The sequence below is a fragment of the Haliaeetus albicilla genome, chromosome 4, assembly GCF_947461875.1.
Source record: "Haliaeetus albicilla chromosome 4, bHalAlb1.1, whole genome shotgun sequence".
Taxonomy (NCBI): Eukaryota; Metazoa; Chordata; class Aves; order Accipitriformes; family Accipitridae; genus Haliaeetus; species Haliaeetus albicilla.
In genome coordinates this window covers 15928822-15944082 of record NC_091486.1, presented here as the reverse complement: position 1 = coordinate 15944082, position 15261 = coordinate 15928822, and the positions used below count along the sequence as shown (strand labels likewise).

Below are 15261 nucleotides of genomic sequence, written 5' to 3'. Positions count from 1 at the left end.
ATTCCAAATCAGAAGTCAACTGATTATTTCTTATGAGAATAAAACTACAAAGAAATTCAACCCTGGGAAAAATTCACTCCAGAATAAACTAAGACCAACTTCTTCTCTGTGATGCCAGAATTATAACATGCTGTTTAGCATCATACGTGGAACAGTTGTTTGTTTAGGAAGTATCATGAATACAAAAGTATTCACGCCATCTGCTTTTACTGGTTTTTACTTCTAAATTAGGTGTTCAGAAACAGCTCCTTAAGAATTGCTGATTTCTTTCTATTGACACCTTGACTGCCAGTTTCTATAAAGGGAATTAAATTCATAGTTTAGTTCTTATGAATTTCCCCTAGCTACATTAAATGCTTCAATTTGTTTAAAGTAAATTGCAAGTGTATCATAAAAATGGTTTCATTTTAACACAGGCAGGAATTAGAAAATAGCTTATAAAGAAGTTACAGTCTTTGATTTCCAGTGCATTTTGCAGTTAAAGTTGATTTTCCTCCAAGCTCTCAAAACCAAAGATACTGTAAGAGAGCTCTGATTCAATGTTGCCATAATAGCAGCCTTCTTTTCTTCTTCTTCTTAAGATCCAAGCCTTCAACCAGTCTGAATTCACACTTAAGTCCTTGTTTTTAACTCTCCTCTAAGCCACAGCATAACACACAATTTCTTGAAGAGCTCTACCACTGACATTTACAGAGTATAACACAAAGGAAAACCTGTTTCTGAGAAGTTCTGCTTCACTAATTATCAGTTGTGAGTACACTGGCCAATAAATAGCCCCAAACGAAATGGGAATATGTCAAATAAATGCTAACACTGGCAGCCAAAAGTCATTAGTGGCAGTTTGCATGACAACAAATCGTTGGCTTCCTGTTAAAAATTGAAAGATATAGCACAATTCTAATATAGTCACTCCAGAAAACCTGCTTGTTTGCTTAGTGTTTATTTAGTCCATGTACGTCCATAATCCACTCTCAGGAAGAGAACAAGGATCAGAAATGTTACAAGTCTCAGCAAATCTGTAGGAATAATAAACTAAAACACAACATGTAGTTTCATTCTGCACTGTCTGCTGGTTTACTTATGCTCCCTGAAGACAGACTTCACTCAGGCTGGGTACTTTTCTACCCTGTCCTCATCAACAAGGCTACAAAACTCATCAAAAGTGAGATCGGGCAAAAGACGCTTCTTTCATGTTATTCCCCACTGACCAACAACTCAAACAGATGCCTCTGCTGTAAATACATACAGAATCACAGAATTATTTAGGTCGGAAAAGACCCTTTAAGATCATCGAGTCCAACCATAAACCTAACACTGCCAAGTCCACCACTAAGCCATGTCCCTAAGTGCCACATCTACACATCTTTTAAATACCTCCAGGAATGGCGACTCAACCACATTCCTGGGCAGCCTGTTCCAACACTTGATAACACTTTCAGTGAAGAAATTTATCCAATCTAAATCTGCCCTGGCACAACCTGAGGCCATTTCCTCTTGTCCTATCATTTGCTACATGGGAAAAGAGACCAACACCCACCTCACTACAACCTCCTTTCAGGTAGCTGTAGAGAGCAGTAAGGTCTCCCCCGAGCCTCCAATTCTCCAGACTAAAAAACCCCAGTTCCCTCAGCCACTCCTCATAAGACTTGTTCTCTAGACCCTTCACCTTCTTTGTTGTTCTTCTCTGGACGTGGTCCAGCATCTCAATGTCTTTCCTGTAGCAAGGGGCCCAAAACTGTATTCAAGGTGCAGCTTCACCAGTGCCAAGTACAGGGGGCAGGAGTACATACATACTCCTGCTCACAGGTGAAAAAGTTCCCATAAAATAGAAATCATTCATCAAGCTTTTCTGAAATTCAGTAGAGGTTCTGGCCCCAGGGGTGCTGGTTATGTCATTCCATTTGAATTTCCTTTCCCAACACAGATCCAAACATGAAAGTCACTTGGGGGTGGGTGGAAACACAGGCAGTTAGTTGAAGATGGACTATCAGGTTAATTCAACTTCTTTTTTTTTTTTTTAAAAGGGAGAATGTAATCACAGAGCTCAACCTGTGGGACCAGCTGTGCTGAGAGGAGCCAGGCTGGGAGTAATGTGACAGCATGGAGTTTACTTGTGCAGCAATCTGCTCCTGGCAGCAGAGAGGATATACATTCTTATTTACAAAGACAGTCCTCCTAATGAGTTTAGAAAAAGTAAACACTTATTGACAGTTATTCCAAAATACAAAAATATCCCCTAGGAACAACTGCAATTTGAGACAGGAATTTTTGGTCTTGCATTTACATCAACGAACAGAAGCTTTAACTTCCTGCAGGAGGAGTAGGACTGTTTCTGGTCTGAACAGATCTCTCCTGGCCAGTCATGTCCTATTGACTTGAGTGAGTCTAAAGCAACCCGACTTCCCTCTCCTTACCCCTCTCAGACATGCAATCCAAAGGATGAATGTGGGTGAGCACTTCAGAAGTGACTGTTCTGCTGTGCAGTTTTATCCCTATCACAAATTTATGTCTGCCTCTTGCCAAGCAATTGTTTGGGTATTTATCTTATGCAGTTGGTTACAAACACTACTGGTCAACGATCATCAGACATTAAGTGGTTCTCTGCAATGCGTTCTTTTCTATCTCACAGGAAGACAAAGGAAAGGATGGAGGAAGGTAGGAAAAAAAAAGAAAAAAAAAGAGACGGAGATGAAAAAAGATCCAGTAAAAATATCATTTAATCAAAAAGCACAATACCAGATCATATTCCCTGAAGCAATGACAGCAAAAGATGAGAAATCAGTGTCCTGAACTGCAAATGAAGAACTCAGCTCTCAAAAGCAGAAGATACTGTCTCACACCCTATCATTGTTTCTCCTGCGGTTTCCCAGCCTGTTCACTGCACATACACCTGATTCTGCTGATGCATTTTGAGCTGTTAACCAGTTATAGAATATGATCAGCATCTTCAATGCAGCTATAAATCTTATCCTATAAAAGCAATTGTGTCAGCAGATTTTTTTTTTCCAACACTAAGCTAACAAGACTTTTCCCAAGTATAAAGATATACCCATTCCCCCCTCACCGCCCCCAGCATCAAAAGCAATTGGTTTACCATTTGTCTGAACACATCCTCTATTGCAGCTCTGGTTATCTGTTACAACCACACTGCTTCTGGAAACACTGCTGCAAAAGCACAGTGAGAGCTTACACATACCTCTGCATGGAAATTTCCATTTAACTCATCATAAATCCTTTTCTGAAAGGGAAACATCAACATATATTTTCAGATCAAGATCATCTCCTTCCTATTTCAGTACCTATTTTGAGGATGTGAGACGGAATCTTTACACGAATTTAAAATAAATGTAATTAACTTTCATTTAAATACATACTTTCTGTGTAAGAAAGTAAACAACAATTAGCATGTGTCATCTGTGAATTCCAGCTGATTTGACAGCCTTGGAGTGCTTTGTTGCACAGGAACTTTGATTGGTATGGGATAGGGTCAAGCACACTCATGTGTCTGAAAGAGCTTTATTGTAAAAATCATGGTTTTATGTTCCAAAGAAACAATGTCAACTGGCACCCAATTAGAGGATGAAAAGGAAAAGGTGGGGAGCGGGGGGAAGGAAAACAAAAAGAAAGACGAGAGCTGTCTTGTTTGACAGAGAAGTGTGGGGGATAAATTCATAGCAGTAAATTACTTCTAGCAGGAGCAATAAACAGTGAGTGCCATTCAGCAGCACAGTGCAATCACATGTTAAGTTAGCCACTTTGGCATCCACTGCACATAGCAGTTAATCACTAATATGATTCTTCAGTATTTTTTGTTACTGTGTCCTGGCAGAGTGTTTGGTGACCTACGAGACCTGATGCCTTCCACACACTCCCTGCTAAACAGTCATCACTGAAAGCTGCATTTGCCAAAAGTTAGCACAAGGTTTTGTTCCTGGAACCTGTTCAGCAGAGTATGCCGCACAGGACACTCATACTCCAAAAATGAGAGATCAGAACCTTGCGCTGACCCAGGAGTATCACATTCACCTAACCTTGCCATCACAAAAATGCTTAAGCAGCAGCGAAGCCACAAACCTCTCCTACAGCTGTCATCTCCTGCTCAAATATGCAAGGTTAAAAAGGAGCTGATGTGAGCAGAGACCATCCAAGGAACCACGGGCTATTTTACACACCCTGGTGCATCACAGTGAGGTGCTCAGCTGCATGTTTGGCAGTAGTCCCAGGGTTTTAACAGATGTGCAGCAGCACATGAAATTCAGATGGCCTAAGCTGTCAGTGTCCCCAGACTTTTGTTTCAGCCAAACAATAAATGCTGCCACTCACACAAAAAAAGATCTCCAAGCTTGTCTGTAAATGAAAACTTCACTTCTGCAGTTTTCTGCTCCAAATATCAATATAAAGCAACTCTGTTTTCAGATCAGGTGCTGTGCTTCCGAGGCAACATTTGCCTGAAAAGTGGAATGGACAGCCAGTAGTCCAGCATCATCTGAATTTCAACATGCTTCTACAAGTAGGCTAAGAGGTAGGAATAACCCCGCAGTCACACTTGTATGGTTGTGCAGGATTTGCTTCATGTGTGTTCCCCATGCACATGTTCTCTTTTTCTCTTACACTTCAGGACTGGATCCAAAGCTAAAATGCTGGTGGAAATCCTTTCTTCAACTTCAGTGGACTTAAGATCAAAAACTTTGGGTTTGTTTACCTATAGAAGCCTTTAACTCATTCCAACAGCTTAAAGAGGATTGGGCATAACTGGGAATTAGGCTCTTACAAGTGAATTTATATCAGCTGCAGCCTTTGGTAAGGTAGGTGACTATAATGCTGTTCCTACTCCCAGCCTCACGTCCTTACTTTCATATAAACACAAACACTTCCATGAAGGGTCATCTCTTAGAGATGGTGCACATTGGGACATTTGTTCTTCTAGTTCCATTTCCTTCCTGGCTTGTCCAACAGCCTGTCTCTTGTGATTTTTTCGGATCATTTTTAAAAACTCTCTTCAAATGATTAATATATTTCTTGTGCCAGAATTGAACATGGTGGATGAGACTGTATGCTGTCACACGTTACAAAATGCAGTTATGTAGGCGTACACCAGCTCAGGATCTGCTGCAGATAGTCTGTCAGTGTAACAGTAAAGATGACATTTTATAAATGATCAAACATCTTTTGTACAGTGCTGCAGCACCTGCGTTAGGAGTAGCCAAGACCGCAAAACTATATAAGCAAAACCTGTAGACAGGTATTGCTTGGCATATGCAATTTGCCAGGGGGAAATCTGAATGGCACATTTATATAAACGGAATGAATATTTCAACACTCTGTAAAACTTTTATGAATCCCTTTATTTCTTTTGTGGCTTGCTTCAATCTCATACCTTGATTCTGCACAACCATTTTTATTTCCTGTAACTGCAGGGTACAGGACAAAGATGAAGACTTAGATGAAGCGCAAGGAAACTCAGCCTGCAAGTGACTCTGAAGTCTTCTCCGTATCATAGAAGATACAATCACCATCTGACATGAAAGTAGTGCCCGCGTAGTATTTCACAGAGTAACACCAAAACACATTCAGCTATAAAAGATTCAACCTTCAGTTTGAGTTCTGTTTGTTGCACATCTGTTTAGACTATACTCTTCGCTGTAGAGGTTTGGTCATCATTAACAGAAGAAAGCTCTTTGAAAACAGATGAGACAGCTGCTTTGGTATGATGTCATCAGGTGCAGTTGGTTCCGATTTATAGTTTTCAGTTTCCATGTCCACTGGTAGGGCTGGAAAAGGTCTCTTGCCCTAGTGACTTTCCATTCAGACCAGGCTGTTGCAGGTCTGTACTTAAATGAATGATAGTCCACAGTGCCTGAGCATCAAAGTAGGTGGAGAAGCAGCATTTAAAGAAAGCTGAATGGATCTTCTAGATCTACACACAGACCATAACAAGGATCTTCCTGTGAAACCATGTGAATCAGTCCTACAACCCGAGTGTAGTGATGAGGCCACTAAGAGTCCCAGAGCTGTGTCCCTGTTCAACGGGATTGTGTGAATCAAAAGGTTTAAGACACTTGCTCATTTATTCCCAAATAGGAGTTTTTCTGCTTATTATCTTACAACCCATTTCTGTACCCAGCAGAAGCAGATGAGGACGTAAGCTAAATGGAGAGATGTACAAGTACAGTAGTGTCACATGATGGTGACTTGTGCCACACCACGTTGAACTTACTGGTAAAATGCTGTTATCCCCTGAACTCTCCCCAGCAAAATCTCACCTGTCTCAAACAGTGTCTCAAGTCACACTTGACCATTTCAGAGATAAACCTACAGCCACCTGTGAAACAAATACCGGACTTGTGTTTCCTTATTTGTGGACCTGTTTTTGTTTTGTGCGAGGGAGTAACCTTGGTCCTTTTTCTTTACATTCACACTCTTCCGTGGTGACAGGTCATACATCTGCAGCAGTACAATAACTGTGTGGCTGAAATGCCCCAAAGGCAATGTCTGTAGGCTGCTGCAAAGCCCATGTGACAAAGCGCTGCAGACCATGTCTTGGAGGATCATCACCACGCGTTATGAAGAGTGCCAAAGAAAATGCTCATGCAAAGGCAGCAGACGAGTTCTCTTCTCTCTGGAGCTATAAAGTCATCAGCCTCAAATAGCAGTACTAGCTGCACAATCTGCAGCATTTCCTTCAACAACTAGTTAACTTGCCTTAAAACCAAAAATGAACTCTTTAAGCAAAAGGTGGTACCATTCCCAAATAAAGCCCTACAAAAGATCCCAAGTAGCTTTGTGCCCTCCAGTGGAGCAGGAGGTTTTGCAGCATCTCACTGCCTTGCACTAGCAAGCAGCAGCAAATTGCTCTCTGGTGGGCTCAGTTCCGAGAAAGCTTCAGCAGCTGAGCTAGATGGGCCAACGCATCCCTGAGCAGAAAGGCATGAACAACTACTGAAAAAATAAATTATGGCTACATATTTCATATTATCTTTTAACTCGTAAAACTTGTGCTGGACCCCTCCCGCAGCACTGACAGCATCAACAAAAAACTCTTTGAGAAAATGTGGATTAAGATGTAGCCACTTACTATAGGAGCAGCCGAAGACCTCAACTCTCAGTCCTATTCGCCCACCGACATTCCACTTCAGAGGGATGAAGCGCAAGAAGCGGGCTTTCGTGGAGTGCAGAAATTTGTGGTGAACCACACTGTCAGCATTGCTGTTCCCTGTGAAAACCTGGAAGGACAGAGAGCCTTGGTGAGACATTTAGCACTGACAGGTGAATGCAGCACTCTGAATTAAGGCTGTGAACTGTCACCCCTCTTCCTGATTCTCAGTCTTATAAATTACTCAAAATTATTGAAATGGATTGTCAAGTTTTCTTTTAAGTGCTGTGTCCCTTATGGAGGGAAAGGAGGGAGACAGCAGCACACAGAGCACCTCAGCGGAGTGGGGGGACGTATACAGCGAGTTACAAAAGCAGGTTGTAGATGGGGATGTTAGAGAAGCTGCTGCATAATTTCTCCAAAGCCAGGATATTCCTGCGCACCACAATACTCCATCAGCCCCTAACATACACACAGTCCCTTCAGCACAGTGAAGGATGGGGTCCAGTTTAGCCTTCGGTGCACTCAGGGCAGTAGAAAAAGATGGTCACAAGGCACTGAGGTTGGACAGAGCCTGGGAAGACGAACAGGAAAGTGAACATCTGGATATGCCACAGAAAACTCAAGCAAGACATAGGAAGAGATGAAAGCCTGAGCCAGTACACGGGAGAGTCAGCATTTTGACTGTGTTTTCACCCAAGAGAGTTAAAGCTTGCAAACAATAATAATTTAACTGTTTTTTCTTGCCTATTTGATTAATTGCCTGCAACTGCAAGCCAAAATTAATGGACTTACTTAGAATTATCACTTAACAAGAGGAAATTCTCTCATGGATGAAGAATGACTGCAGGATTTCAAAGACAAACCTGAAGACAAGCATCCAAGCTCTGATGCTGCCTGAAGAATTTCAATTCATCTTTACACCCTTACTGTGTAACATTGGTCTAGGTGTATCATAGACTTCCCTCAATCTTCAGAATATTTGAGTAACTCAGCTAGGATTTAAATTCGAAGCTAACAGTTTTGTGAAACATGAAAACCAAAGACAGAACTTAAAAAAATAATCTCACAGGAAGGCGGTATTTGTAAAAGAGGTCCTTCGCTTTATAAATATAAAATTTCATCACAAAATGTTGTACCAGTTTTAAATGCTTCTGCAGCTCAAAAGCTGGCACCATTCACCTACGCAATGCAACTGCAAGCACAGATTGGAATAACCCCAGTAAAGTAGACCTACAATTCATTCCTGGTGGCCGAAGGATGAGTTAAAGAGATTGGGGGTTTCATCTCCACTCTGAAAAAAAGGACTAATTAGCAGCTGTTTAAATTTTTACTCAAATGCAAGCATTCCAACTTTTTCCCAAATGTTGTTAAAAAAATCTGTAAAACTTCAAATTTAGTGTGCTCTTGTTTTACTAAACCCAGCGTGCTATTGTTTTATTAGAACTATATTCAATAAAAAAAAAAATCCTTGAACATTTCTAAGGCATAATACTTTGAAATCATACCATGCTTATTTCATTTCACCTTAAAAACTCTAACCTGGGAAAATTCTCTTATATGCAATAAGCCTTATTTTCCACCCAGTCATGAATGCAAAAGACAGCACACATCTCAATACATAAAACATGCTTTGCAGGTGCATTTCATTGCTGGTATCGCTTGCCTCTGAAGATGAACAATTTTACTGAAATGATTTCTCACAACCCCAGTTACCTCAGTGAAAAACCGCCCTTCAAAACATATGATCTGTAAAATTATTTTTATTAGGTGCTTTTCAGGCTGAAAAGGGTATATAATTCAGCTATCCCAGCTGTCCCCAAAGCTTTGCTTATCCTGCATCTCTTCTTCTGAACTTTTTATGCACAAGTTCTTGTTTTCTAGAAGTATTCTGTGATGGTTAACTAACCTCTCACAAATTCAGCTATACTATATAATTAAAATTTTTTGGATGAGGATTCGTGCTGATCTTAATTCAAAGTTAACCACATACAGCAGTTCAGCAGATCTGCCCATCAGACATGTTTTGAGGAGTGTCGCAAGTAGCATGTCAAGATGTCCTGGGCTTATTCATATTGCTTTCCAGATAGGAGCCAAAGTCAAATTCCAGCAGAGAGTATTTTAGGTTTTTTCCTCATATTTCAAGTGAAAAATCTTGTTGTTCTCAGTAATGAAACTGTCAGCAGAGAGTAAGTCTCACAGTCAGAGCTGTGGCAGCACTCACATTTTTATTAAGACACTCACAGATACATAAGATGGATAAACGGGAGTGTTGCTTTCTGTTTGTTTGCTTAGAAAGCTCATCCTCTTGATATGCTGTGATTATGTAAAAATCTCACCTTTCATAAGATAAAAAAGAAAGAAGAAAAAGAACAGAGGTGGAGCAAAGAGTTTCCAGTCCTCCCAATTCTGAAGAAAAGCTTAAATGCAGTGACTAGAATGCAAGCAAAAGGTGAAAATTAAGAGACAAAAGAAAAAGTACACTTTAATACAGCAATACTGTGAAACAAGCATCTGTGTTGGTTTTTTTCTCATAATACTCTCATACACAAGGCTGTCAATACTGCACATTGCATCACAGGCCCACAAGGTAATAATTTTTTGGCTTATATAAAAAAAACATACTGGGAGAAAGAGCAAGTTGAAAAGCACAGCACCTCTAGAAATATCTCCTTGCAATTACAAAGTAATGGCAACCAGGCGATTTGCAAATACGACCGTGCGCTGAACAGCCCATGCATTCCTGCTTGGAAAGCAGGCAGGAATGCAGCCTGTGCCGGCACACCGCGGCACTCTGTCATCAGCGGGCCCTCGTGGCCGCTGGAAAACCACCGAGGCAGTTCACAGCTACCTGTAACTCTTGCTGAGGGCAGTCGTGACTCTTCTCTTGCAGGGCAAACCTGTAAAGACATTTTTTTGCAAAGCTTGTGCCAACCGCACGCCCGAGCACAACGCGCGGGAGCGCCACCGCTGCTCGCACACGCGGAGGCAGTCCTCTGCCTCCAGGCAGATGGTGTGTACAGCACACTTCAGGGACTGCCTGTGCAATCAAAGGAGCTTTGTGGTTTTGCTGGATAAAACAGAGAAAGCTGTACCCCACCATCCACAAGCAGACCCAGGTGCCCACCCGCAGGCATCTGTGCTGGATAGGTTTCCTTCACGACACCCCATGGAAGAGCCAGAATTACCCACACCCAGCCTCCAAATCAGTTGATTCCAAGCCTGATGCGCAGCTATGTAAAAAATTTCCTTCCCACGTTGAAACAGTCATGTTGGTAAAAATAAACCCTTCAAAAGTCCAATACATCCCTTACGGCAGTGTTTCTCAAGCTTCTCTAATAACCAAAGAGCCAATGAAACTTTTTGTAGAAAAAAAAAATCCACAGGCAATGCTGTACCCATCGATCTGCGCCTATGAGATGGTTTTGCATGCAGCTGGCACACCACTGCTTGCTGCTAACTGCGGGGCGTGTATGCCTTTAGGATTGCTTTGATTTTCACTTCCAACTCCCACTGCTATACAGATCACCTTCCAATGTTTTATGGACCACCTGTGGGCTGTAGACCATTGATTGAATAACACCAATTGCCACAGATGGTCACTTGAAAACTTAGATCCACAGCTGACACGGAAATAATCCATCCATTAAAGAAGGTGAAACAAGGATGCAGTACCAGATTCCGTAGCCCTGGAGGTTCAAATATTGATTAACAGTAAACTTAACGGTGAGAATGGCAGAAATACTTCCTCTTGAGAAACGGCCTCCATTACAACTTGTTGTTGATAGGGATTAATTCACAGGAACAAAACAACAAGCTAGCAAAGAAAACAGAGCACCCACATGCCATTTCCCATGCAACACAGTTGCTCTAGGAAGGAGCGTTACGCTGAAATCCGTGGTTTCTTACAAGCACTCTAAACACAACAGACTGATGATTTACTTGGGAAATTCTGTTTCTGGCATTCTATGGGGCTTATAAATCAAAAAGCTCCATTAGCACCAAATATTGCCACCACCTTCTTGAAGGCAAAAGCTTTTCCCTGGTGCTAGTGGCTGTAAGGTTAACAGCTTGCCACGGGCAGGGCTGCCTCTCGGACCAAGCTTGTTTGACGATGCCTGGCTGCGCGATGCCCCGCTGTGACACAGAGCGTGGCACCACAGTAATATTTTATGAGGCTTTTTTTATGAGCCAGCAAAGACAGGTCCCACTGGCAGGCAGAGGTGAGGTAAGAACAGCTGCAGTGGTTTGGAGCAGGGTCCAACCAGCCCAGTGCTACCTCTTTGGCAGTGGCTGTCGGCAGGTAGGGAAGAGTAAGAGCAAGACAAGCATGTACAACACTTTTCCCAATGGTCAGCCCACCTGGTTCATGGGTTATACTGAAGGGGAACAAAATAGAATTCCAGTTTAGAAGAAAACTTTCAAAGAAGTTTAAATCTCAAACCCACCGTCATTACTTGGAATTTGGATGTATGACTCCCCCAGGAAACATAACAATTCAAATGAATGGGCTGTTTATACAACTCTCCCGTTCAGGGGGATCCCCAAAGCTGTTCAAGGGCAGTTCAGGAAAATGTCACACAACTGTGGTGAAACATGACAGTTGTTTAATAACCCTGCAGACACACATTTGTTTCTCTACCTCATGTATTAACTCAGATCTACGCCACATCAGACCAGTGAGTTCTGATGTGCTTAACTTTAGATCACCCTTTGGCCAAACTCTTAAACCGATCTCCACCTTTAGACAGACGAGTGGAAACTGGGTGCAAGAAAAGTGTCTGCTCATGAAAGCCTAATCAATTCAAAAGATAGCATCAGACGCAGGACTTTATCTCAGTCTCTCCTGCACAGACACTCTGCACAGCAAATAGCAACTTATTTACAGAGCTGCAGAATGTAGTTCCCACAATGACTCTGCTGAATATATTTTGCTCTCCCACTTTGTTAGGCAGGTAATGGGATGGGTTCAAAATGAGTATGCAAGCAGCAACATAGGCACAATCAACCCTGAACAGTGAGCAGGCAGACCTGAGGTTAACTACCTTCTAGGGGAGATATTTTAAGACATATTGAATACTCTCATTTCTGCCAAAGTTATTCTGATGAACTGAGCTGAGGGGAGGAAAAAAAAAAAATCAGATTATGAATGTGCAGAGGGCACAAACACAGATGTAAGCAATTTACAACATTTCAACCGTCACTGAAAGAAATACAAGCACAAAAAAGAGCACTCCACCTTAAAATCTCACCCATGACGTCGCAGTATGCTGCCTCCAGTGCCTAAAGAAAGGACAGGAGCACACTTAATGCACGCTATCCAGAAGCTTAGTGAAGGAACCAAAGTGAGATAAAAAGCAGCTAAGCCTGTCATAAATCCCAAAACTGCAATACTTAAGAGAAAAACAATGTCATTCTCCCTTTTAAACTTCCTTACTATGATGAGAAAGATCAGGAGCTAAGGAGTTAGCACTCTGATACAGAACATGCTTCCTGGTGTATGCCTCCTAGGACCTCCTCAAATATTTGAGCATATATGCACTTTAAAGAAAAAATGAATTTCCAGCTAAGAAACAACATGAAAATCTGAAACAGGAAGGAGAAAACATTGCCTAGCTTTTCACATTTTCTAGGTTGAAATAAACTCTGACTCAAGGATAGCTTTTATCTTCCTCAGAGGCAACAGGATTTCAGTTCTGCTCAAGTTCTTATTACCTGGGATGCAAGTCAGTGGAGCTATTGAGTGTGGGTATTAAATCCAGGGTTTGGGGAAGCCAGTGACTGAAACCAAGTTATGGTAGGGGTCCCACATCTCTGCTTGTATGAGTGGAAAGAGACTGAAACCTACCATGACAAAGACACAATACAGCCACAAACGCACCATATGGAAACTCAGCAGCCTCTGATTTTAATGGGATGCTACAGGGTTTTTTCACAGAACAATTATACCACATCAGTGCCTGCTAGCAACACCTTGGGCCTGGACAGGCTTGTGGTGACTTTTCATAACAATGAAAATTAAAAAATCCATTTAGTTTCTGCTGCAAAACAAAAGCAACTGTCAGTTCAGGCAATTCTAGAAACTCCCCCCTTCACCTTGGCCCAGCCCTAAAACACAGAGATTAAAAAAAAAAAATTAAAAAAAAATTAAAAAAATTACACAAAGATGTAAAAAAAAAAAAAAGAGACAGAAAAATGTGGAAGAAAAAATACAACTTCAAAGTCTAACATACTGTGCATGTCAACAGTGAAAAATGTTGCTTTGCTTATGTAATGGAAAAAGTCCTGCCCAACACATCAAGCCAGAACTGTTAATATCTTGTCATGAAGAAACATAGTAAAATGCCTTTGCTGTCATCTCAATTGCCATGTCCAGACTGGGAGCTGCTAAAAGCTCCACCTCATTTGGAGGGTGTGTTAAGAGCAGCTCTCCAGCACAGGGGTTCATGGCAGGACCTGGCCCCTGGGAGTAGCCCTCTTTCAGCATGTGGCCTTAAAAATCCTTTTGCCATTAGAGGCGGCCAAGACCATGGGGAGAAGGAAAGAACAACAAGGACCGCTCGGCTCCTTAAAGAGCTGCAGTTTAGATCTTTGTTTTCACATACCGTGCAGCCACATTTGGCACATGGATGGCAAACCTATGCGTTGTATTTTCTCACTTCTCTTTCTCAAAAGGCAAGTTAAATTTTCTTTCAATTTTATTTCAACCAATCTCTAAAAATGAAGTACTTTTTTTACTTCAAGGACAAAAAACTTGCCTGCTTTGGAGAGTCAATGTGAGCCTTTTCCACCGATATAAGCAGGTTTCAATCTGAGCCCAAGAGGAAATGGCTGCCAGCCTGGTCCAGGGACTGGAAGCTGGAGGGCAGGATGAGTCCTCTTAGCACATCACTTGCCTCGGAGCATCTCTTCCTACTTCACGTCTGTCTTTCCTGTTAATGCACCATGGTCTTCATTACAAAAGGTAACCAGTCATTTCTGGTTAACAGCCTTCTGAGCCAAGTTGCCTGTTTCCAGGCTCACATTTTCCCTTCCAGGTTGAACACTATGACTCTAGCTAGTCTAAAGCCTATCCTACCTTCAGAAAGAGAAGCCTCTATTCTGCTTGTGTTTCTTTTCTTCTTTCCTAAAAGCAGATACATTTTTCTCTTCAAAACATCCATCCTTGACAAGAACCTCAAAACCAATATCCCCCGGCACAGTGTCAGAGCTGCTATCAGGGAGGAGCAGGGGGGAAAAGAATACAAGAGTCACCTGTCAAAATTATCCTCCCGTCACCTATTATCTGAAGAAGCGAGTTTCTCTTCCCAGTCCTCCACCCCCCATGGAAGAAAAAAAGAAATCTTGTTCTACAAAGAGGTAGTTTAACTTCCCTATACAGTAAGAATTAAAATGAATGGCTGCAGTATGGGTTATCAAGCAGGGGTCCAACTGGGAAATATGCATTGCATTTGTTACTTATTGAGGGGCTGACTGCTGTGCTTCAGCAATGCAATGTCCACCTGGGTTTCTAAGCATTAGTTAGTCACCTCTGAGCTACTGGCAGTTTCTGTATCTAGCAGAGTAGTCCAGGGGAGAGAAGATACAATAACGTGGCAGGGTTCATACTACTTCATCACCTCCTTGAATAATCTGCTCAAGTGAGAAGATTATTTGCCTCTGATCTACCCCATTACACTGAATGCATACCCTTCTCTCTGGTTAGTTACTTTCCAAATACAGGAACAAATACTGTTAACAACATAATTAGCCTCAGATAGATGACTGCCCAACGTAAACCACATTTATATTAAGGATGTTGTGTATTATTCTTCTGCTAACAGTAGAACTATTCACAGATTTTCCAATAAAACCCACAGATTTTTACACTATCAAAATACTTTGCAAAAGAAAACATTTTAAAATGTTTTTTAAAGACTATCTATTAAGACAATCTATGTAATATTTTGGTTTAGACAGGTCTGTGTCAATCCAGAAAACATCAGTTGGTGATGTTAAAAACATGAAGCTTCTTGGGCCCCTTCAGGACAATGAAACATTTGTATTTATACCAAAGAAAATGAAACAAAATATTACAGACATTTTGAATTATTTGTGCTTTTTTTCCTTTTCTTTTTCTCCTGTTCTGATTTACCCCTAGCAAATCCTAATTTCTTTTCTTGTTTTGA

The 15261-nt window shown here is 41.5% G+C and overlaps 1 protein-coding gene across 2 annotated transcripts in view; it reads right to left on the bottom strand.

Annotated features, from left to right (window-relative positions):
- CNTNAP5 (contactin associated protein family member 5) overlaps window positions 1-15261 on the bottom strand; it is a 303884-nt gene that overhangs the window by 164930 nt on the left and 123693 nt on the right. For both annotated transcript variants that reach the window (XM_069781056.1, XM_069781057.1), the window contains exon 4: window positions 7076-7223. In XM_069781056.1, the coding sequence (XP_069637157.1) occupies window positions 7076-7223 (148 nt within the window). The remainder of the gene's footprint in view (window positions 1-7075; window positions 7224-15261) is intronic.